A 26,880-nucleotide genomic window follows, 5' to 3' on the forward strand; every position below is an offset into this window, starting at 1 on the left:
CAGTTACCATATGGTAAAAATTTAAACAAAGTCGTCTAACATGCCACTATCGATTCAGTGTAAATTCAAAACCCACTACATCAAGCTTCCGTCAAACTATCAAATTGCTGTCAAATAGTTACAGATAACACTGAATCAAAACGTTGTGGACAGTTGGACAGAGAAACAGACGAAATGGCATCGTGATACCCCCCGAAAATCAAGGACTAACAGAAAATCTAATAGATCGCTTGTGTCATCATGTTTTAATAAAACATGAAATAGCAAAATGGTTCGGTTGGAAATATCCCAAGTTATTCTACGCATGCGCAAAGCTCATGTTCGAAACATTTTTGCATATTCACGTTGGTCGTAAATACCTCATGATGACATCAACAGAGTAGGTATTTAAATACAAAATGCTCCGTCCCTTATGGACAAAGCCTTAAATCTTATCGGTATTGAATGGCACCTTTTACAGATAATAGCTAATGGTAAACAGCACAGAAAATACGTATACATCCATGATATTTTTAATATTATATCAATCAGCATAGAATTACATTCCATTTAGATGTAAGTAACAAAATGTAATTAGAAATACCAATGATAATACCAGAATAGTTTTATTTTGTTTTTGTTTTTACTTTCTTGTTTTTTTTTTTTTTATTTGTTCTGTTTCGTTTTTTATTTTTTTATTTTTTAATTATTTTTATTATATTTTTTGGGGGGTTGATGTTTCATATGTAATTTATGAACATATATAACATCAACTTTCGATAAAGATCGTGGTGTAGAAGCGGATACGAAATGGGTTCAAACTACTTGAGGCAATCGCTAAATATAAGTTTTGAAAGTCAAGCATGAAATAAGCAAATGTATCAAATGACTTCACAATTTAGTTACCTAAATGAAAGTTCCTTGCACTTAAGAGATTTTAACATGGGGACATTACTTCAACCAAAATTAAAACAACTGAAAGGTCTGTGTCAGCCAAAACCCTCCTCAAAATTAATTGATACAAAACCATATTGTCAGGTGCTAATTTGCATAACATATATATATAGTCAGTTTATTTTACGATGATGAAATCCCCTATTATTCTATTCTTTCAAGTGTTTCAGGATGAAATAAAGATTTAAAAGACTATACGGACGAATAGTAGGACATTATAACCAAAAGGATAACGTATGTTGGCTATACACCACTCCACTGTCAATTATTGAAGTTTTATATACAAAACAGTTATCATGATATCAAACTTGTCATGTAGTCAATCTATAGTTCGACCTTCTTCCTTCCTTCAATGGCTGAATGGATACTATAATGAAGTGAGACAGGTTGTACTCTTTTATAGACCCAGTCTAAAGCAACTGTATTGTTTTTCTTTTTTAATAACGGAGATACTTTTTCCCAAACCTCCTGGTGGTATTTGTTTAACCAATCTACCTGTTTAAAAAAGGAAAGAACCTTGGTTATACTTGCAAAGTTTAAGTGAAGAAGTCACGTATGCAGTATTGTCAGACCTTTTAATATGCAAGTTTTTGCTTTTTAATTTTTTTTTATCCGAAGTGAATTTGATCGAGCATCATACACGTTCAATAGATTTTAATTTAAAAGAAGCTGTAGTACAATTCTGCATCTGTTTCATGATTCCATCTTCAAATTCATATAAAAGACTAAATTTTACAGTTTGTAACAACTTCATTGTGTGCTTTAGCCGAATAACATTCCTTACCTACTTTCTTCATATTATTCCTGATTCTTCCATTCATTGTTTAATACAAGCTACCTAATTAGTTTGTCATCAGAGTTATGCCAACTAATTAAAACAACATGACAGAAACGAGATTTCTATCGCAATTTTACGATTCCACAAGTATTGCATAACCGTGGTTTGTTGAGTTAAAGATGAATGCATTTCTGTGTGAATTGGTGTTTTGAACTTTCATTTGTCAGATGATAATGGAAAAAGGCATCAACTCATATATTTAGCTACTTAATAGTAAAACATGGGTGTATAGTAAAGCTTTTAATCGTACGTAAGCTGTAACATATCCCTGTTCGTGATACTTTCAGGCCTGTATAAAATTGTATTTTTTCTCTGGATTACTACTGAAAACAAATAGTAGAAGAGTATGCACTAAACATGAAAATATTTCACTTGTCATGGGCATTGTTTTAGTAATTCTTTTTTACTCGAGTAAAGTAGTTGCGTGTGCTTTCTTCCGATTCCACACAGGGATGATGTCGTTTCTTCCGATTCAACAAAGGAATGCAATAAGTGAGCAAATTTCTATAAAATCACCTTTAGCCAAACATCCTTATCTCTACCTACCTCGTCCTGATCTAGAAGATCGAGCTCAAGTAACTTGGGCTCAAATGGAATTAATGTTACAGTTTCAAATTCCAGGAAATTATGAGAAGACGTGTTCTCCTGTAAAAAACAGAATGTTCTTTTGTAATATTTGGATTAGAACTAATATGACTTTAACTTTCTAATGTGACAATTGTACTTTATATTGCATTAGTATTAGACAGAACATTTATCAAATGAAAAGTGAAGAACCGCGTACAAATACAACCTGCACATTTATTTTGACAGAGAGAAATTGGAATCGACGAAACAAAATCAGTTCATCAATATCAATAGAATAAGGTGTTGATTCAATCTAAATATGTGATGCAGAAGTTCTTTTTCAGTCGAAAATATGACAGACGTTCCCAGTTATGTCTAGTTTAAAGAATTTAGAATGACACTGTTTGGGAAAAAAAACAGTGCCAATGAAATTGTACTTCAACTCATTGCATTCATTGAATATATTGTTTTAAAACAATGCAACCTTCACAATTATGTGACATAAACTCGCAGCCACTTAAAAGCTCGAAATACTGAAAAATGTTTATGATTTAAATTATTTCTGCAAATTTCAAGTAGCAGGAAAATTATCAGAGAGATGATTTACCTGCATAACAGATTTTCTAACGATCATAACGTTTTCAAGACGTATTCCAAAGCAGTTCTCGTCATAAAAGCCAGGTTCTGAAATTTAACTCATTATTTACGTTACTCATCAGGTTTGTACACACAAGTCGTACACAACTCATTAGAATAAAAATATGATACTCGTTCAGAGTGTTTATTTATTTTTTTATATCAAACATCGGTAAAATTTATATTGAATAACCGGTGCACCTGGTCCATGCTCCCAGTTTTTTGTGGAGTCCGAGTTGCTCATTTGCTTTTGTTACTTTGTATGTATGATTTTAGTTACTTTATGTTCTTTGTTGTGTATGTCTGTTTTCCATGTCTGGTCTTTGTTCCTGGATTACATTCTTTTGATTACCGCTATAACCTTGGTTCCCTTGATTACTCTTTCAAATACTATTAACTAATAACCTATCACAAACCCAATAGAATTGTGAGAAGAAAAATAATCTTTTACAGGTAATATTTTGATATTTTGATATTTGAATACCTACTCATTTTTACATCACCTACTCAAACAAAACATAAGAACATGCAAACCTTGTAGAATTTCAGTAACCTTTGGATTAAAGTATGATTTGATCTTAAAATACACATAAAAAAACTCATTTGCGTAAAAAAATGATAAAAAATGTGATTCTACTAGCCTGTTGTGAAACACATGTGTTCATCTATTGGAAAATCTGCCCAGTCAGGAATCTTCACTAAGAGGCTTTCCTCTAAAATATGTCATAGTGCACATAAGGTCTTTGAACCGTAGATACATTATGTTATTTGTTGTCATTGTTGATGCTTTTAAACGCCTTCTGATACAATCATTCATTTTGGTATAAAGTAACTGCCTTACATCCTTGGCCCGATTTGATTTGTTTCTTTTCACTTAGGATGTGCAATAGTTATTTGATATTTTCTAATACCGAACCATCTTATTCAAGTATAATATATTCTTTCTAGGTATAGGTCACAAGGAAATGTGTTAATGATACTACAGAATAAAATAAACGATAACTGATATTTATATATATGCCAACCATAATTCCATAAACTCCTTTCTAGTTTAACATCACTTGTATGAGTTTCTTCTACACATGAAATTCTTGCAGGTCCTAAAATTAAATACGATAAACATACATATGATTTTAAACAGATATAGTAATTAAATTATAAGAAAAAAAAATAAAAAAGACTCAATTGACAAAACTGAAAGGTAGCCCATACAAAAACGGTAAAAAAGTTGACTGTGTGTTTAGCTTTACTTATCACAATTGAAATGCTGCGCAACCAAGAATTACAAGAGAGTTGTAGTGCTGGCAAAATTCGGTTACCGTGAATTTAATTACTTTTTGTCGAGGCGGTCCAGAGCTTACGTAAAGGTGTGTTCAAACTTGTAAAAGGATATGATGCACTACAAATGCATCGTTCAATTATCTTATGCAATAAACATGTTCATGTTAACTTTGGAGTAATCTTTGAGCATTTTTAATATTCATTTCCGTGAAAAACATTCTTTAGTTTTATTACAGCTTTACCTCGCAAAAATATATATCAATATATCACACTTACTTATTGATTACCCCCCCCCCCAGTGATATTAATTCAATGTGGATCGTGAAAAATTCGAAAAATTTTATCTAAATCCTCAAATTCAAGATTTTTATCGCTCTTATTTCCAAAATAGACCTAGATACAAATATGTAGTTGGTAGAGATTCCTCATACTTTGACAAAATTCCCAATCATCTTCCAAATATATTGAAGATATTTTCAATATGCTGGAATTTTTTACCGACAACATATTTGTCCAGTGCGGTGGCATTTTAATGGAAACAAATTATGCTGACCTATTCCTTCACTCTTATGAAACTCACTTTATAGCTGATATGACCCGAAAGAAAGAACATCGTTTAGCAAGATCCTTTAATCTTAGTTTCCGCTATACAGACGACGTAATATCGTTAAACAATCATACTTTCGGGGATTTGATACATCGCATCTACCCCAGAGAACTTGAAGTAAACGATACTGCAGAAACTGTGGAGTCAGCCTCATATCTTGACCTACACACAGAGATCGATAGTAAAGGAAAACTATCGACAAAACTATACGATAAACGTGATGACTTTTCTCTCAGTATTGTCAACGTTCTTCTTATCTATGACACAATCCCTTCAGCCCCTGTGTATGGTGTTTTCATATCACAACTCATACGTTATGCCAGAGCTTGCCGAAACTACGCATACGTTTTGTATCGCGCTAGGCTTCTTGCAATAATGATTCTGGAATATGATTATGTTACTACAAGATCGATGTCATCACTACAGAAGTCTTCTGGTCGTCATTATGAACTCGTGGATCGTTAGGTTGTATTCATCTGCACCATGAAAACTAACTTGTATAACGTGTCATAGTTTTCCTTTCCTCTACCCCAAAGTTGACTTTTTATGAGCAACTCGGTGAGTGTTTCTTTAAAGGCAGAGTACGCTTACTTTAGTTATTTCATATTATATATTGTGTCTCATTTCTTTGTCTCTGGATTACATTCTTTTGATTTCCGCAAGAATCTAGGTTTTCTTGATTACAATTTTCAACTGCAATGTTTCTGTTGATTCAATCTAAAATAGAGCTATGTTTGGCATTTGTATACCTTCGACAACAGCGCCATTGTGTGAAATTCCATGTCCAGTCTCGTGTGAGTAATCTACACCTATCTCCCATAGCGGCTGTCTTGACACAGAATCAATGGACCGACCTTTAGAACATAAGTTCACCATTGGTTTTATTTTATGGAGAAGGTTCGTTGGATAATAACCGCATCAATTATACTAAATGATTCATGATGCTATTTTTCCCAGTGTACAATTTTAATGTAAAGCTTAACTTGCATTCAAAGCATCATATTGCTATATTTAATATTTTCCATAGAAAAGGGGACACAAATCAAGATAGATCCTGAATTGTTGAGTGGCATAAGTTATCAAAATGAGTGAGTGGTATAATATCTTATTCGTATCAGCAAGAAGATTTTGCAATAAACTTTCTTTGATGTTTTCTAGCCTTGGTCAATTTTACCCAACATCTTGATTTTGTTTTATTTCTAGTTACTTCTTGTTAAGCATTAAACATAACCTTATTATATTATAGAGGAAGATTAATCGGTTTTACGCGTGTATGTTCATCCTAATGCACTATTTCGCCCTATAACTTTTTTAACTTTTTGGATCACTTTCGACATTTTTGATAAATGGTGTAATTATCTTGAAATTGACAATTTTCCTTTTCTGTCACAATATTTCTTACCAGATTGCCCTACTGGAAATTTAAGGTTTGATAGATTTATCGCCGCCTTCAAAACTCTTGTATACATCTCCTTTAATGAGCAGTAACAAGATAACAATAACTTGCATGGTTGGAACAAGAACAATCAATTAATAGAGACAAGGATTATTGCCTCACAATAACAAAAAGTCTTTTATTTAGTAAAGCAGGTCATTTTTTATCTTCTTAATATAATTTTGTTTTGGTTTGTTTTTTGCTAGTGTTTGCTTTTTTATTATCAGTTTATTTTTTATTTGTTTTGTATTTTCGTATTCTTTTCTATTTGTTGTGTGTGTGTTTTATTTTTATTTATTCGTTTCTTTTTTTATTTCATTAAGAAGTACTCCATTGTACTTCATAAGTTTATTTTAACGATAACTCTGTCTTCGTTCATGACCAAAGTGGCATCGAAATTGTTATGTTAACCATTTTAAATAGACTATTTCTATCAATTACTAATTACTTTACCCTTTCTCTTTTGTTTGGTTTTCCATAATGAAATGTTCTTGTAAGATCGCTCGTACCATCCCTGAAAATCGATATAGTATTACAGAAAAAAGCGCAACTGGTGAAACAGAATGAATTCACCAGCGCATAACCTAAATATAAAACAGAAAATATTTGAAGAATCACCAAAGGGTCTTCAATAAATGTTAACACACCCTCTAAGTAAGCTTAGAGGATCAGGACGAAAAAATAATGAAGTCCAGGGAAACTGAACAATAAAAAATGTTCAAACCCAATCAAACAAGTTTTATTAATGACCAACACCTCCTGCCTGTAGACAGCCGCATGAAATAAGCGAAGGGGTTCTATAAATTTTTATCAGATGTCTCAAGATATGCTTATGTTGAAGTCTGTCCACGTGCAATTCATACAACTTTCATTTTCAGCTAGTCTTACGCCATATATGCAATATTTTATTCATGTACTAATAAATTGCTACTGTATGAAAGAAAAGATAAATATTTTCAGTTACACTTATCTCCAAATTATACCTGGCATTGTAAAAAAGTCGATCTAGGAAAATGAAAAATGTTAATCAACTACTTAAAATATTTCTGATATTATTTCTTATGTAGCCATTCAATGATACCCTTCTTAAGCATACTAGATGAGCATAATTATATCATTGTAATGCAAGGAGGTAAATTATCTGAGGTTAAAGCATTTGAGAAATATTGGTTTTAAATCCACAAACAACTGTGTTACAACTTTGAATATCGGCAAAATAATTAATTTACAGATATTGTCCTCCGCTGTCTTGATTGAACATTTCGTGGTCTGTTATAATATGGTCGTCTTCTTTTGATGGATGATATCGGAAATTGGCTCCGTAATGTCCACTGCCGGATAATGTATTAAAACTCATATCCCTGAACAAACTTAACGATCGACTGAAAGTTTAAAACAATATAGTATAAGCATTTCATAATGATAAGTGTATCACATTTCATAAAGGTAAGTGTATCTCATTTCATTCATAAAACATGGGCGTAAATAAAATATTTATAGTTGGTTAAATAGGGAAATGGTAATAATATGGGAGGATGGGGGATTGGGAATGGGTTGGGAATAGTGTATAGGAGATGGGGATTGTGAATTGGGATGGTAAAGAAATTAGTTTTTAAAGTATTTATTGATATGAATTTAATAAAAATAAAACACTTAAAATGATGAAGAATTAGAAAATAAAAAAAAAATGATAAATTTATGATAAAAATATTGCAATGAGGTTTATATGAGGGATTGGGAGTTTTCTGTGGGAAATGGGGAGTTTCAATGGGGAGCAAAGATGCGGACTATTAGGGAATCGGGGATGGTATATGGTGTAAGTGTTGTAACATGCGTCTGAGTAATGGAGAAATAAAATTACAGTTCAATCGGTTGACAATTCGCTACTAAGCGATATAGACTGGAACACGAAAAGGACAATAGACTTAGATAAACAAAATGAACTTAAATGTGCACAATGAAATTAATAGAACAAATTCATGTAAAACCAAGGGTCGATCGAATGGTTGTGTAAGTTTTCCTCATAGGAAGACAACTGTGTTTTTGTTACCAAAAAAAATATTCGGCATTGAAAATATAATATGGGACTGGTATGACACACGTGCTGTACAAACATATAGTCATCGTTTTCGTAATAGATATGCTTACGTTTGATCATATCAATGCAGGTTCAATGCCATTATTTGAAATAAATTATATACGCCTTACATCTTAGTGCACCAAAGCCAATTGCGGCGTTAGTTACAGCTTGTAAATTGGTTCGTGTTCCTAGAGCTGTGTTTAAAAGTTAATTAATTTTAGTCTCAAAGAGGATCGTAAAAAGCTTTGGAATAATAAGAATTTTAGACTAAGCGAAACCACCTTGTTTTGTGATAATCATTACATAAATTACTTCATTACTTAGATGATTAGTCATCCCACCAATGGAATTATTTATTTTTACTCCTTCAAGAAACCTAATTAGGTCGTAAATTAGGACTTATCCTAAGATGTTTACTAGAAGGCTTGTTAATTACTTACATCTCTAGCTATAAGGAATGTTCGTCATTACTATAACCAGACCGCTAATAGTTCATTAACAATTTAAATCTTATTGAAATGCTTAATACCTATCCATAGCATAATACGATTGTTTATACTACACTTAACTTACTCCAGAGTGATGCATTTGGATTTAATGGGAAGCCATTAAACATTTAAACAAATACAATTTAAATTTAACAAAGACGTATAGAAAAATGAAAATGATTAAAAAATCATTGATCCCAGCCTCCTTTGAAATGCTGAGTTTCAAATTAATTCAAAACATAGCATAAACGAATTCTTTAAATTGAAATGATATCGGTAAAAGCTTTGAAATGCTTTGCATATCAACGAACAATAATGCAAATTAAAACCCAGTTAATTTAAACAAATTATCAAAGAATAAAGCAAGATAAAAGGAAATATATCAGGTAAGCTCCAATGGCAATCACATAAAACCACGAGGGTATGGACATGACAGGGTTGACAAAAGGGAGATTACCAACAAATTTTACAACTCTTGGTTGTTGCGTTTTTTGAGATAAAAATCATATATATTGCACATGAAATTGGCACTCATAACAACTTATCGATTTGAATAGATTTGTTTGGTTATAGTGGAAGATGAACGTATGATTTTCTCAGCAATACAGATCTTAATACAAAAAGGGCTACTGTTACATAAAATATAGCATATATGTAGACTGAAAGAGAACTGTTTGTTTTGGTGGGTTTTTTTTATACCATGAATTACTTTACCATTGGCAGTGTCTGAATTTTATACGGACTTGTACTTAATAACTCAAACATATATGTTTCCTTTCTTTGACACAATATTTGTTATAAAAGAAAGAGTGGCCTTCTCGTTTTTATGCGCACTCAAATTAATTGTTGCATTATGGGAATCAAACATGTGCTAGAAAAAACGATGGGCGAAAATCAAATAGGTTAGCTACCGCTATCCTCCCTGATAAACCGAGTGGTAAAATGAAAAGAAAGTCATAAAACAGGAAGTTGGTGTCGCTTACGCCGGAAATCAAATCAAATTATAACATACAGCTTCTATCAAAATATCAAATAGACGCGAAAAGTTTTCTCAAAGATAAATGTACCAAAAGAAAGCTGCAAACGGACTTTCGGAAGGTCGGACGAACTGACACCATAACTACTAAATTCATTCCTCATTAAAATCATAGTTTATAACTGATTATTACCTCCGAACATTTAAAGCTTCTTCTGCTGCAGAGTAGACAGTCCATGCAACCCCTTCTAAAATCTGTGGATAAAAATAACAAATTTATTTGGAAAAGTGTACAAACATGAAGTAAAACCTACGACCATAGGTCAAAGGTTGAAAGATGGAAAATATTGAAGCATCTGTCAAGTGTTGCAGTGCAGTTAATTGCTATCTACTGAATACTTGAAAAAAAGTCTAAATCGATGGCAGTACTCATCACAAATATCTATAGCACAATATAAAATCGTATCTACAACATAAAACGTAAATATTCAAAACCAATATGAAATTACAATTGTGTAATAAATACCGATAAGCGACATGCATTTCGTTTTACTTGGGTTCCTTATTTTTACATACCTCTTTCTCTAGTCTTGCAAAAAATTCTATAATTTCTACAGAGTCTAACAGCTGTGAAAAAAATGTAATTAATTAGTTTGAGTACATACTTAGGGCGTTAACATCTAGTTTAATATAAGAAGATTTGAAAATACAACTTATAAGTTATCTAGTTTGAATGTTACACGATATGTTTCTACTGATTATTTGCTAACTAAGCAACTTGAATCCCGCCACTCGTAATTAAATTTCTTGAATTGAATGAAATACATGTGTTTCTGTAAAGAACAAAGTTATTTATGCGTTCACCGATTTATTTGTTTACGATCTCGTGTAAAAGTTATCAATATTCAGGTTTGATAGTTAAGCTTCGACATACATATTCAGAGGTGTAGGTGCGTGTACATTTAATTTAATTTGTCGTTCTCGCAAGAATATTGTTAAACCACTGGCTTTACGTGCTGGGTAGATTTAATATGCTCATAATTGGACATTAAGATGATGGTATGGAAAATTAAATGATTCACTCTGTGTTTGATGGATGCAATAATAACTTGTTTTCATTGTGAAGACGAATGCATCATATCAATTTATGATATATTTTGTGAAGCGATGATTTTCATTGATTTACAATTCCGATGTTCTTGCAATGCTCCAGCAATTATTACTCTAGTTCTAGATTAAAGATAACACAGATGATTCTATGTCGGCATCATATCTTAAGCTGTTCTTAGAAATCAACGAAAGAGAAAATCTCACGACAAACGCTGTTTGCTTTTCATTTATTTTGTCAATTTTCAATTCATTATTCTATCGTCCAGTCTGTTTCAATTGACAAAATTTAACAAATACGTTACTAAAGGGGGCTAAAATTACGATTAAAGATTCGGTTTGATATTGTCGGACTTGGTATATACATCCATCGCACTTTACCATTGAAACGGATATATGCTTCTGCTTACAAACAAACATGCCGTGAGTGATTCTGTGGGTGATAACATGAAAATAAAGAAACATTATTTTTCCTGCCAGTACACATATGAATTTAAAGTTCCCAGATTTCTACGTATACAAAAATATACAGGCGAACTGTTTACATGACGTAAATGTATTGTACGTTTCCTTTCATCACAATGTATTATATCAGTCGATATTTTCGTCCAGTAATCATCGTCCGTAAAAAGTTTTTCTCCTCGTGTTTTTTCCTGAATTCTTCGAAAGAATATACCAACTGTACAAAATGTTTAGAACATTTGCGGGCGGCAAATAAATTTACAGATGCAACTGAACCTATACATCATGTGCATTTTACAAGGAAGCATTTTTTTATTATTGCAGATAGTTCTTTTGAGTAATATACTTGTCACTTGTATAGTTTGTACCAGCAATGTAGCATTATCTGAAGGCATTTCACATAAGAAAAACACACGAATACATTTTTGTTTAGAATAACATTGAAGAGGCTATTTATATGCCATTAAAGTATAAAAAGTGTCAAGCTGTTGAAATACGCTGATAACCAATTTGATGGCAACAGTTTAATAGGTCAATGAAAGAACGATAAATGCCTTTAATTTCAAAGTAATTCACCAACCAAAACTGATGCACTTTGCCGTCGATGAAAATCGTCAGTTACGTATACACTTCTACCTAAGCCACATATACATGTAATATACCAATCGTCAATGGGAAGGTTTTGTCATAAAATTTAACATTCTTGTTCCTACAAGTTTAATTATTTCTTAAATTTCTTGATAAATAACTTACTTGGTGACACAAAGTTGCATATTAATGGACCATACGGATAGAAAATACAGCTTGAAGCATGTATTAAATTATCAATCTCGTTTCAAAAGTCATATTTAGTAATGATCTTCTCGATAAGCCATATCTTTTGAATAAAATTAGATTCAATTTTAGGATTCACACGTATATGGACATAAAAGGGTAAAGAAAGGAAACAACAACAAAGAGATCGAGGAGATTGAATGATTGATTATTGGAGATTAACGCCCGAGCAGTAATATTTCAGCTTTGTTCGTGCGATGAACATGAAATAGACGATAAAATGAACATGAAATGATGGTGAAATGAAAAATCGAGTGGGACACAAGGATAACTGAGTAGAAAAATTTTATTGCCACTAGAAAAAAGGAAGGAAGTACATTCACAGGTATAAATTGCAATAAAACGGTAAAAAAATCGACCATGTAATATGATTTGTATAGATGGCAGTGATAACTGACTATACTTTTGGGCAAACTAGCCAAGAGTCATTTTTGTTGAGTAAATTATATCAGAGAGCTTTATAGGTGGATATTATGAACAAAACGTGGTCGCTGTAAGACAACACTTCTCATAACTAATATAGTCTGATTTATATAGATTATTTGTACATTAACACGTATATAAAAAAGGTTGGTTCCAAACTAGTTATTTTACCATACAATTGGGTTTTTATAACCATGCGTAAACAGAAAAGGTCTTGCCGTGTAACTTAAATGCGATTTAAAACTTAAACAAAAAAGACATCATACATGACACGATTCAATATTTCACAGTTTAGATTGAAGTCTTCACTTAAGAAGTATTATGGTCGTCATCATGAACTCGTAGATCGTTACGGTGTATCCAGTTTTCCTTTCCTCTTTCGTCAACCCCGGTTTTGATTTTTTATGAACAACTCGGTGGGTGTTTCTAGAAAAGCCGAGGACGCTTATCCTACCGGTGCACCTGGTCCATGCTCCCAGTTTTTTAGTGGAGTCCGAGTGGTTCATTTACTTTTGTTACTTTATATGTATTATTTTAGCTATTTTATGTTCTGTGTTATGTTGGTCTGTTTTCCATGTCCGATCTTTGTCCCTGGATTACATCTTTATCATTGGTATTTCAGTAAAACTTTTGAAATGTTTTGAATTTGCAAATTACCTTAAAACCACTTTGATTTAAACATGTACAAATGCATACGTGTATTAATTGCATACAAATAATGTATTTCCTTTCAATAATTCATTACTTTAAGAGTGGGATATATTAACCAAGTACTATATAGGATTTCGTACTTTCTAAAGAATAACTTTAGTTAGCGGGTATCTGTTTATTATAATATGATGTGCTTCAAAGCTCTTTAAACCATAACCGTGGTAAAATAAAATGATAACACATGACTTCGTGCAACACATAGTCTGCGTGGTAAAACATTGATAAAATGCAGGTTCCCTGATTAATTTTTAAATTATTCGATGGGTAAATTTATAAAATAAACCTTAGTCATTATTGCTATTTGAAAAATGATAGCTGCAAAGTTCCTTTGCTTGTAATAGCAATTGTAACTGGCATATTGAATGTAAAAGATTATTGTAGAAAAATATAAACCAGACATAAACTAATGATGTTTTTTTTCTACAAATGCCTTACTATTATGTATATAGTCAAATTAAACTAAGCCCAAACTTCATCTGGCGTAAACTGACCGGTGCAGGTCCGGGTGTCAAAAGAATAGGCCTGCAGCAGCGCTAAGCTTGTCGTAAAAGGCGACTAAATAGTGCTCAGAACCCTAGCCGGGGGCTAGGGCGCTCTGTCCACAGAACAACTGGGTTGTGTGCCCCAGGTTGTGGAATGGGGTACCCCTGGCGTATTACATGCTGGGGTTGTCAGGCTATGATACGGAAAACTTGACCGCAAACAATAGAGGTGAACCGTGTTGGGAAGGATGCCACGTTCCTCGCACATTAAAAAACCCTACTGTGGTATTCTCCCGGAGTAGGAACCATAGGGCTCCGCCACAGAAGGCTACATTGCCAGACCCTATCTACCTCTCCCAATTTCCAGTGGCAATCAAAATTTCTCGAACCCATTATCCTTGTGTCCCATCCCATTTTTCATTTCATCATATTTTCATGTTAATTTTTTCATCCACTTCATGTTCATCGCCTGAATATAGCTGAAATATTGCTGCTCGGGCGTTAAACCCCAACAAACAAACATCTGGCGTGAACTTTCTGTTATTTCAAAATAAGCACCTTAGCTTCATGTCAAATAGAAAACAATTCGTCGAAATATTTACGTTTGAGCTTCTCATTCCATTTCTTTCGACAAAATTTTTCTGTGCTTTCAGGTATGATGTTGGTGGAACTGCTTGATATATCCTTTTCTGTAAAATAAACAGCAAGACTTACATGTACCAGTAATGCAATTTTCATCTTTTTTGTCAGGTCCTTTTAAAGCTTGCCTAAAGGTATGTTAACACTTGTACAAGACCTCTTGGGGATCCCAAAAGGTATTTACTATTTGGATTAAAATTATTTACTATGGTGCATTTGTTCCTTGTCATAATATCTATTCATTTTTTTTCCTTTGTGTAGTTATCACCTACTGCTTAGTTCTGTCACAATGGTGTTATTTTGGAAAATGCCTGTAAACCAATTTAATATAGATAATCCAAACAATTAACAAATTATTTTAATGTCGTTTAAAGTAGACAAATCAGCTTCTGGGTAGGGGTAAATGTAGGAGACATGGGGGTTTTACAGATCTGATCATGTTAAGCACTTTGGACGTGTCAAATTAAGTTCTATCATCCATTTACCTCTGGAATAGTTGAAAATATTTTATAGTTGCAATCAAAGGACACCCAGATTTTTCCTGTACTTTGCACTGTTGCTGTATTTACATCCTCAACGAACTGTTGATGATTATATTCTTTCACCTTTGCAATAGATTGATATGTGCTTAAGAAGTAGAATTTATACAAATCAGACAGAAGGTGATTCATGCATAACAAAAACCCATCGAACTCCGTTTTATTTCTTGTTCAGAAACCGTTATATATCACATAACCAGTCATAGTTTTTCATTTGGGGTTGCGCTTTTGAAATAAAATTTGTATAGAATTTACATGAAATTGGCACTTTGCAAGAGTTAGCGTTCTTGATTTGTTTGATTTGTTACATTATATTATCACTTTGTGTTAAGATGCGTCTTCTCCTGCAGTTCCCATCTTTTTTTTTTTTTTTTTTTTTTGATGAATACTCCAAATTTCATGTTCGTACGTGTAAAAGGAGCAGAAGGACCTTGAAACGTATATACTTTCTGTGCACACAACTCGAATTATTTTCAGAATCAGTGATTCATATTTGTCACCCAACCACCCAACTATAACAGTAAACGAACCAGAACACAGTTGGTAGAGCAACTCCCATCGTCCTGAGTATTTAAATGATCCTTTAATTTCTGTTTGGTTTCCGGATCGGATGGAACTCGAGAAAGTTTTGACTGACTATCAGCAATATACAAACTAGTGTTTAAAAAATATCGTATTTATGTAGATATTTATAAAGGGAATTTATCGGCATTATTCACATATGTACATAAGAAAAAGACCCATACATAGACCCGGTATATAGAGTTCAGTTAACTAAATGTATTTCTGCGCGTTCTTAATTTAGAAACCGGCGATTTTTTGTCACACTACCAGTTGCCTAGTCTTTTTCTAATGACTTTAAAGTTCTTCTTTCATTTCAACTGTTGTTGATTTGGTCAACAAGGATTAAACTGATCTCGTGAACACGTACTTATATAACAAATACTTCTACCTGATCTTCCTTCATCAACACCCATGTAATGCTTTTAATCGCAAATTAATGCCGGCTTGAAAAAGACAACCACAAAATAAAATTTAAATTCTTGATGAATAGTAGCAATTACTTTAATGTACCTTATCCTGTCTTGTTCAACAATTGCCAGAGAATAAAAATATGGTTTAAATGGGAAATCTTTCGCTCTGGCATTAAACAGCCCTGAAAAAATCAAACTGTTATTATATGAGAAATCTTTTGCTTTGGCATTAAAGAAACCTGAAAAATATTAAATTCATACTGCTGGGGAAATTGTAGATATACTTTAACAAAGAAAAGTAGTAGCATGAATTTGCAGAACTAAGAATGTTAACATGATAGTTATGAAATCAACAGAAAAGCAAATAACAATAAAAAAAAATACATGAAGACACAGAGACATAAAAGAAACAACATGACAATAACAAAAGTATATCAGCTGAATTAAATATAAACTTTATATAGTATATTTTTAGAACATATAGAATAACCGAAGTTTATAAGTCGAGACAGAAGAAATCACATTGAAGTCAATAGGGCGATTTGTCATATACTGTCGTGCCTTTCAAAAATGACGTTCTTCAAAGTCAATCTAACTTACATGCTATCTCATCAACGGCTGTTACAACTAAAACATCTACATTTTCCTTCTTCATTTCTTTCCGCACGTCCATTATTTTCTCTTTCCAGGACCTGCCTGAAGAAAAAAGATTTGAGAATCTGTTGCACGATTTATTATTCTACGTAAGAACTTTCTTCAGTTAGATACAGATTTTCGTGGTTTTCGTGGCTTGACGAATTCTAATTTGAACAAAACGTCAAATTTAAACTGCAAACTATTACGATCTTAATAAATCCACGTCTTTTGTTTGTTTGTTTTTTTTGTTTGTATTTGTTTGTTTTTGTTTTGTTTTGTTGTCGTTGTTAATGATGTTTTTTTGTTTCTGTCTTCTTGTTGGCTTTCCCCTGACTTGTTGCTTGTTAAAAGTATTTGTTGGTTGGTATGAGGGGATTTTTGTTAGATCTATTGCTGGGGATTTCCTTCTCCTTTAGGTGTTTCATACAATATACCAGCAAATTTTATATCCAATGCGTTGATATCAGAAGACGATCTCATTGGTCGTCCAGAAGTCCACGATTCGTCCACCAAGTCATTTTCGATTGGAACAAGATGAATTTGTGAAGCAGACAAAACAGTGTTAAAATTTCTCCACCAGACTCAGATGAAAAAAAAGAGAAATAAAAAAGTAAAATCGTACAACAGCTAAATTGCAGTATGTCTAATGCACAGTTTCTCTAGTGTCTCATGATTTAAAGCCAATTATAGAACAGACGTGTTTTGTACATGATAACGAAATATCTTTAAATCGAAAACAGAGATATTAACGTTCATTGCATAATACCATATTCAACATGATCCAGTTGGTTGTTTGGGTATTTAGTAGCAGTCTTTCTAAAACTCAGAGAGAAGGTGAATCATGCATGTGAAAAACCCACCGAATTCAGTTTTATTTCTTGTTTAGAAACTGTAACTCATCACATAATCAGCCTTAGTTTTTTCATTTCTTTGTGGTCATTGCTGTGGTGCAAGTTGCTAACTTCATGTGCCATTTTAAGGATCGTGAGCTGACAGGTGAATAATTAAATTGATACATAGTCTTCCATTGATTATAGTTAAGGAATAGTCTATGGAAGCCAGTCATTTTTTGTTAATTAGTTTTAAATGCTATGGTAAGTGGAATTATTGGTTGCTAACCTTACTAGTATATGTTATGGATTTAAAAAAAATATGTTTTGTCATAACTTCCGAAGATAATTATATAGTTTCATTAAATTTCCGATTCGATGTCGATTTTTAAAAATGTAAATCACTGAAGAAAAAAAAATTAAGCACAAGAACGCGAATTCGAATACAAGCTACAAGCTTCTCTGTCGTATTTGTATGTGCGTAGTATACTGAATAATTCAATTTGGGACCAGTTTGACCAAGTTAATGCTTATAAATATTACGTAGTTCAAATTTATAATAGAGCTCAAACTACCAGTACAACTGCTAAGAGAAAGAGAACGAAAATTCTCCTCCTATCCCAGGCAGAGGAAAAGTTAAGGAACTTGTGAAATCTCGAAAAAGTGTGTTGTTTATTCGTGGACATTTGTAAAAAAGACCCCTTTGATAAGGAAATAATACATGTACATGCATGTAATATAACAATGGCTCCATGTAACCATACCTCGTAGTAAGTTAAATGTCAGTCCCTGTAAGAATTAGGCAGTAAGTGAAACATGGTATAAAAAAACACCATTTTGAAAGTGTAATTTGACTATTTGCACCATCAGAATCAAGAAAAAAACAATATGTTTTATCATCATGCTGGCCCATCATCATCAAGGGCAGATTACTCTGTCCAAGACCTCATTTTTCTCAGATTCTTATGAAAAATTTCTGAGCAAAGCCAATGTTGCAGAGATAAAATAATGGCCTTTTCGAATAAAGAAAGCAGTCATGAGTGACATAATATTGTCAGATCTGTGGGGTTTTGATATGCATGTTTCTGATTTTTCCCAGTTTTCCTGATTCTTACAAATGATTATACTTAATTAGTAGCATAGTTCATTGATGAAAAAGTTTGAAAAATTCTCTCCTTTATTAAGATAAAGTAAAACAACGGAAAACAAAATAGGTCAGAATATTATAATGCAGAGCATTAAGCAATACAAGTTTACAGAAAGTTTTTTTTTTTTCTAATTGTATCTATATATAAAAACAACTGGTCTTCAATCGCTTTTTTTTTTTATTTTTATATAAAAATATCATGGACATCGTTGTGGGTATTGTTCCAATGGTAGATGACAATATCAGATACTTTCCATCGATAATGAATGTGATACACGTATCACCGACTGCTGGATACATGTAACAGTGCATGTGATACGGTGTAAAACAAAATCTATTCGATATCTGATGCTTATCTGAGTACAAAAAAGCTGCAGGCCTTTATTATTATTTCCAAGATACTACTGACATTTAATTCCCAGATGATGTAATAAAGTTAGTTGTTTTATTCATATTTTTAAACTGTACTGCGTCATTATCGAAATGATTTTTTAACTGTCATGATTTATAGCCACAATTGCAATATATATCAAACTATAATGAAACCTGTTCCTCTTTTGTAAAGAATTATACAATAGAAGATGTAAATTTTAGCTAATGATGTATATTTCCTCGGAAGAATCCTGAATTATATCGGTTATATTGTAAAAAGGGAATATGAATAATTCAAAGACTAGTGGAAGAGGCAAATTATTTTTTCGTACATTCGATTATTTTCGAAATATCCTCGTGAAAGTAAATCTTACCTGCATTCATATATCTAGGGCATGATCCGACCGTCTTCGTGCCTTCTTCGCCTGACAGTTTATCTATTATCCAGTCAGTCACAGTAATAACTTTTGGACCACCTGAAAACAATGTCTATATATATGGCACTGACTGATATGCAGAATCAAGCTACAAGCCACCTACAATGCAATTATATCTTTATATTTTACAGAACATCTCCATACACCATGTAAATTTACATTCGTTTACGGGCATAACTAAAGTCTTCCTTTAGGATGTTTTTGCAAACAGTTTCTACATATATTATCCATATTAACTTTAGACTCAGCTTATAAAGAATTTAAAACAATCAGGATCTATAATAACAAACACCTCATATTCAAAAGAATGTAGCAGAAACGGTCATAATTCTAAATCCCCAAAATTCCCCTAAAGCATTTTCCATAAAAGAATATTGATAGAATTTTTTTTTTTTTTTTTTTTTTTTGTATTTTTTTTTAAATCCGTTTATCGATGCTTTGTATTGAGCATATAATTTATATCTTAAAGTTATACAGAATATCAAGAACTTCATTCTGACCTTTTCTATAGATCTCCCACCCACAGTCGCATTCATTTACAGCTTCCCTGAAATGTCGACCATCTGTCCATATAGCTGCTTCTGTGCGAGTGATAACTGCAATACCTATGATACAACAAATCCTGTTAAACGTGTCGACAAAATGATTTACGTAGGTATTGTATCATATTAAATTTTACTTAGTTTTGAATTAATAGACAAAGAAAGATAACTCTAAATCAGGAACGGAATGAGCTCTCATGAGACTATTTGTAAATGAAGTGTTTACTTTAAATAAAGTTTATTGGTCGTAACTGGCAACTTAAATACAAAAACATCGCTACAATGTACTAGCCAATGTACACTGTGAATAAACGGATTATATTGAAAAAAGGACTACTTTACAGTATTTTTTTTAATATATTCAAATTACCAAAATTCTTTACAAATCCAGATAGAACTTTTATCCTTGCATCATGACCCGGTACATTAAGATTCTGTAAATGTAATTATATACATATGTTATATCAAAGGCTGCATGTAATTTTCTTTCGGTAATTGATTTATTTATAATCATGAGAAGCAGATATAAAACAAAATAATGCTGAAAAATACAGCATAACCCGTTAAAAGCCCACCCAGTATAATTGAAAACCTATTTACATCTAAGACATCTTCTAGGATTTATTGCAGTCAGTTTTGATATATTTTCAACCTGTGTAAAAAGAAAACTTGTCAGAACTGAATAATCCTTTGTAGTTGATAAAGACAAATATTTGCTTTGTTAATGAACCCGTCATACATAGCTTAAGGCCATAGAAACCATAGTATATCAGGTAAGTACACATGATAACGTATCTCAAGAATCAGTTCACTTCGGATTTTTATCTATGTGTTTGTTTATTGGTAACTGACCCAGGCTTGTTTAATTCATTTATATCACTTCCAATAATAATACATGTAATATTTGTTTATTTGATTGCATTTCCGTATTCCTAATATCGTCGACACAGTGGGTGACATAAGAACTTTCGATTTGTCCGTCTGCATCAGATTCATGTGCGTGTTCAAGCTTTTGTCATGTGATACTTTTGTCACATTGGTTTGTGACGTATAATACGTTTGCATTTTTGCCCTGAACTTAATGAGTAATCAAGGGAAACTAGATTCTAGTGGAAATCGAAAGAATGTAATCCTGAAACAAAGACCAGACATTGAAGAGTAACCAAGATTCTAGCGGTAATCAAAGGAATACAATCCAGGTGCAAAGACCAGACATGGAAAACAGACAAACACAATAAAGAACATAAAATAACTAAAATAATACGTACAAAGTAACAAAAGTAAATGAGCACCTCTGACTCCACTAAAAGCTGGGATCATGGACCAGATGCACCGGTATGGTAAGCGTCCTCTGCTTTTCAAGAAACACCCATCGAGTTGCTCCGGGGTAGACGAATTAAAAATAAGGGTAATATTTTGTGATGACTATTTTAAGACAATTAAAATCTAACCAAGAAAAAAATAAACTCACCATGTGTTCATCATTGTCTGTGATTATAAAAGCTTCTATCTTGTGTTTGTCGAACAGCCTTCGTACGTCAGACAACAAAGCCGACCTGATTTCACTCTATGGAATAATAATCAGATTGCTAAAAACGATAAACAGCAGAAGCCCAAGACATACAACATGCAGTGATTGATAATGTTTGAACATTACAGAAATAATAGTGCATCTAGATTAATGTCTGTTAATATGAACAGAATGTCTTGCACTTAACTAAATTATCAAACATTTCGACTTATAACAAATTAGATATCTTCTGAGAAATGGAGATTAATCTTAGCTAAACAATGACTAAAAGGCAGACATAAAGGTCGGCTTAAATCTAGGAGTATGTACTCATTTACAAACTACTAGTACATGACTATATAGCTGAACTTGAATAATTACATTTTGTACAATTAATAAGTTTTTTAGGACTTTCCATCTTGCCAGACAAAGACTTAAATTAACATTGAAATTAAGCAATCTTTTTTTTTCAATTTAACCAGACTTCATCGGGCATCTTTCAGATGAGTCGTCCAAACTAGGTGAATGTCGACTAGGGAAAACAGATGCATTCTTTAACCTGGTTTTATTTTAAGAATGAATCTTAACCGATAATATATGGATAACTGTTGTTGTTGTTGTGTGTGTGTGTGTGTGTGTGTGTGTGTGTGTGTGTGTGTGTGTGTTTATTTTTTTCCAAAGTTTCAACCAAAGCTTTCTTTCTTATATTTAATCAGTTGTCATACTCGGGTTATGAATATATGTACTTGCCCTTTTACAATTCTCTCTCTTCAGGTTGAAGCTTTCTTCAGGAATCATTTTGGAACGCTTAAAACTTATTTCATGGCTGTGTGCTAAACCTGCTACATAAGAAGTACATTTTCAACCATCAAGAGTATAACAAGTTTTATTTCTTTAAAAATTTTGATTTACTATTTATTTGCACGTACCCTTTCAACTACGTGTCAAGGTCATTCGACACTATGTGCAGCACATTTAATCACATTTGTAATACGTTTTCTTTTCAAACGAACCATGAATAAATTAATTTGAGATAAATACTGTAATCTGATTGGTTAAAATAATTTTGTTATATCTCAATGGATAAAAAAATATTGACACGCCCCTATTCAGTTAAATTCAGAGCTACTTTTCTCATGTTTAAAGATGAAATATGTTTTAAAATTAATTTATATGAATTGGCTAGGATAAAAATTTTGTCTACTGAAAAATAACATAAATTTTCCACGTGCATATCTTGTTTATTGCACTTCGCGCAATTCACAATACGCACATCGAAAATTTATGGGATTTTTTTTCCAACAGACAAAATTTTTATTATTGCTAATTCTTAAGTAAAAACTGTTATAGCGAAAGCCAAACAAAAATGCCAAATGAACAAAGACGAAACAAAAAAAAACTTAAATAACAAACTACAAACTACAAACAACATGTAGGGAGCAAAAGTAAATGAGCCCCTCGCAATCATTAGAAAGACCCGTTTTAAATAAACAAAACCAATCATATGAATAATCTCTACCGATGGGTGAATATGCATACAGTAACGCCCACCATATACAGCGAATAAATGCACGTTTGGCAACCATTGTAGGCATTTGAAAAATTACTAAAGCAAATTTAAATTATAATTTCAATATGAAATAATCAACAAGAAAGTTTAACTGAAAAGCAACCGTGTTCATGTCGTTAAAACTTACATACATGCAGCTAGTAAGTATAAGTTATATCATGTAATAGGTTATTACACGAGTTTCTGTTGAAGATCTATGATGTCTTCCATGAGTGTGAGAAATGTCGTCTTTTGACAAGTAGAGCGAGTGAAAAGACGAAGAATTTCTCACAAGAGTGGAAGAAATCCCAGATCTTCGATAGATGACGAGTGTAAGAACGTTTTTGCAATCAAAAAATGTGGAATTACAATAAAGTTGAGTAATTTGCATAAAATATGTGTCCTATTACCGATAAACCTTTTGCAATTAACAGTGTCGTAATCACCCCACAAATTCCGTTGTAAGTTTTTTGCATACTTTGAATATATTAACATACATGATCATATAAAGGTGTGGACCTACGTAAAATAGTTGGATTCATTTATTCCTAGACCCTCTGAACTTCACTGGACTTCTTTTACTTTGCTAGTTGCGATTGGCTATTTTACCCATGACAAACACGGTCGCGTGCACCTGTTTGTCATGGGCTGACTTTCATAGAAAAACATCAAAAACGGAGGAATAAAAGATTTCTTCATTACTGTGGATTAATGGAAGAAGCGTATATTTTATATAAAGTTTGAAATTAATTTGAAAGATATAGGCGAAGTTGCAACTATATGTAAAGTGTATGTTAACTGACGATCAGACAGATGTCTAGACAGATTGAAAAAGTCAGAATATTCGCGATATTTCATTTTTCGGGATTCTCCGAGAGGTATGATTTATTAAAAATCAAATACCTGTACGAGTGCACGATTGGGAAATCTCGGACACCCGATCAAGAGGCTCCGCCGAGTTAGAGGACTATTATATCTTACCGAAGTGTGTTTGAGATTTCTCTATCTTGTATGAGTAAATACGGTGTTTGATTCTTTTTCTCATTTCGAGTTTGTTTTCCGATTAAATGTTAGAACTGAAAAGACCTACTGATCTTGACGTGTCACAACCAGGTGTAAAATACGGGTCACTTCAAAACAGTCGCTGATTATAAACAAATTGCAAGAAATAATCGATCACCTATTATTCTTGATTAAATTATCATCATTATTTTTTAATGAATTTTCAAACGCATGTCCGGTGAGATACTATTGAAAGTACTATTGTTCGTGGGGCACTAATTTTCGTTGTTTTCATGGGTAAGCCAAACCAAGAAATTTGCTTCCCAAGAAAAAGGAGATTTCCATAAAAGTGTTACCTGAAAACCTCAAAACCACAAATTCAAGAATCCACAAACTTGTGTTTCTTCCCCAATCCACGAAAATTGGTATTCACGAATTAAAGTACTCTCACAATATAAACAATCTAACACTTATACGAAGGCAACGAAGGGCAAGGGCAAGATTTAATCGTACTCTAACGAGGCTCCGTCGAGTTAGAGAACTATTACATCTTACCCAAGGGTGTCTGAGATTTCACAATCTCGCAAGAGAACGCGAGTGTTTGATTCTGTTTGTCTTCCAATAAAATAGCCCCGTGTGGGTCCGAGTATCAAACGAATAGGCAAGCTGCAGCACTAAGCTTTTCGTAAAAGGCGATTAAATAGTGCTCAGAACCCTGACACAGGGGCTAGGGCGCTCTGCCCTCAGAGCAACTGGGTTGTGTGCCCCGGGTGGTGGAATGGAGTACCCCTGTCATGTTACATGCTGGGGTCGTCAGGCCATAATAAGGAAAACCTGACCGCAAACCATAGTAATACAACGTACTGGGAAAGATTCACGTTCCTCGCACGTTAAAGAACCCTTCTGTGGTATTCTACCGGAGTAGAAACCACAGGGCTCCGCCACAGGAGGCTAAATTGCCCGACCCTACCCACCTCTCCCAATTCCCAGTAACAATAAAAATTTGTCGGCCCATTATCCGTGTGTCCCATCCCATTTTTCATTTCATTATCATTTCATGTTCATTGTATCATCCATTTCATGTTCATCGCCTGAATATTGTTGAAATATTGCTGCTCGGGCGTTAAACGCCAACAATCAATCAATCAATCCAATATAATTATTATTTTCAAGCAAAAATCCGATATTGGTATTCGATATTTGATCGTTAAATAACTTTTTATTTAATTGTAACAATTTTTAACGGGAAAGTGCACGTGTTCTGTATCAACCCGTAGGTGAAACAAGAAAATCCCCCACAGCAAAGAAATGGGAGATTTTTTGTCTTTTTAGTTAATTATATCAACTTTTTGCGGGAAAGGGCATGCGTTCTGTCTCAACCCTAGGGTGAGATAAAGAAATTTTGAACAGCTTAAATTAGGTATTTTCTTGTTTCTTTAGTGAGTTATGAATATTACTTACTACATTTTATGACTTAAGTGGTCTTTAATCTTCTTATATTTATATGTAGTTGAAAATTCTTGTAATTTTTTTCAACGGTCGATAAATAGTAAATTGTGATTTTTTCACATGCTACTCCGACTTCATTATTGGCAAGAGACGCGAACACGCGAAGGCGCCATTTTTCGATCCTTCCTTCTCATTTGCTCCTAAAGAGTGGATACTGTGAACCAAAACAAAGTTGATTTGGTCACGATGTGATATATATTTGATAAACTTCATGATATGTTTTACTATTAAAGTAGTTTAAAATTTTTTAAGATTTTTACGGAAATTATCTCGGGTAAATGGTTGGTCGAATTAAAGCATGTAATGAAAAGTGCGCTCGTGCCCTATGAATGTTTCAATCCAGAACTTATATACACACTGGCCGTGGGTATATATTGTAAATCAGCGGTTAAAGGTCTGCAGAGAAGATTGACCCTAATTATACTATACTTAGTAGGGAATCGATCGTGCTTATTCAATTAACTTGACCAATGGCAGAAAATCATACTAACTTAACATTACACAAACCGTTAAGTTTACAAAAGTGCAACTGAAACTCACCCAGAAATATCATCAGTAAAACCCACTTCATTTCAGCACAGGTTGTGTCTACTCTCTGCAACGAGAAGCTGCACATTACATCGAATGATACAACTTTATATATTGACTTAGGTTAAGTTCGATAACGAGGATGTCTATATAATTCTATAATTAGACATGGTCATTGATATAGATGAATAAACACACAATTTTGATTTATTCATTGGTTAAATCGGCTAAAGGTTATGACCGCAACCCCCGCTTAACATAACAGCTGCAGAGTGCGGATATAAAATTTTCAAAAGGTATGCATCTATCTACCCAGTTTCCGTTTTCGAGTAAAATCGAACACATCGAAGTTAAGAAATAAACATTTTGTTTTTATTTGCAGCGATTTAAAACGGGGACTTATGTCAAGGTGTAATAAAAAAAAGGTCTCGTGATAAAAAGGGTATTTATAGTTCAAATATCCAGTACCAACATTTGTTCCTTCAAAAAAAGTTTGAGAAAAATACGGACAATCATTCAGGCTTAATAAATAATTCTGGTAAATCAACCCCATACATCTGGTTGGGTTTGAATACAAAGAAAAAGATACTTGCCGTTTATATTGTAATATCAGAAGCAGTCCAGTGATATTGTTTTACGTTATTGTATTATCAAATCCAAGTTCAAGGACATACAACTGTCTCTGGTTTATTTTTAATCAAATTATGCAATACACGTAACATTTCACATCTACATATCTTTTGTAAATAACATATCACCGTCACTACCAGTGCTGCGGACGGCTAAGGATTTTTCGAACTTTAGTG

The 26,880-nt window shown here is 32.9% G+C and overlaps 1 protein-coding gene across 2 annotated transcripts; it reads right to left on the reverse strand.

The window, feature by feature from the left end:
- Window positions 1–1,194: 1,194 nt before the first annotated feature.
- On the reverse strand, window positions 1,195–26,776 carry LOC148614246 (xaa-Pro aminopeptidase ApepP-like). 2 transcript variants are annotated; one of them, XM_088588226.1, is made up of 24 exons: window positions 26,668–26,776; window positions 26,087–26,141; window positions 22,237–22,325; window positions 21,448–21,543; window positions 20,347–20,410; window positions 19,935–20,039; window positions 19,372–19,473; window positions 17,083–17,229; window positions 16,613–16,708; window positions 16,113–16,194; window positions 15,569–15,692; window positions 14,985–15,104; window positions 14,463–14,549; window positions 10,418–10,468; window positions 10,035–10,096; window positions 7,527–7,679; window positions 6,751–6,811; window positions 6,265–6,334; window positions 5,612–5,716; window positions 4,000–4,074; window positions 3,616–3,687; window positions 2,946–3,022; window positions 2,314–2,416; window positions 1,195–1,424 (listed from the first exon to the last, which is right to left on the reverse strand). In XM_088588226.1, the coding sequence occupies exons 2-24, from the start codon at window positions 26,115–26,117 to the stop codon at window positions 1,258–1,260; spliced, it is 2,139 nt and encodes a 712-aa protein (XP_088444352.1). In that variant the 5' UTR covers window positions 26,118–26,141; window positions 26,668–26,776; the 3' UTR covers window positions 1,195–1,257. The 2 variants fall into 2 exon arrangements, with proteins under 2 accessions (XP_088444352.1, XP_088444351.1); XM_088588225.1 differs by having other exon boundaries at window positions 22,237–22,328; window positions 26,668–26,775.
- Between the last annotated feature and the right edge of the window lie 104 nt (window positions 26,777–26,880).

This window comes from Perna viridis, chromosome 6 (genome assembly GCF_037379345.1).
Source record: "Perna viridis isolate PV_CMFRI_1.1 ecotype Kerala chromosome 6, ASM3737934v1, whole genome shotgun sequence".
NCBI lineage: Eukaryota > Metazoa > Mollusca > Bivalvia > Mytilida > Mytilidae > Perna > Perna viridis.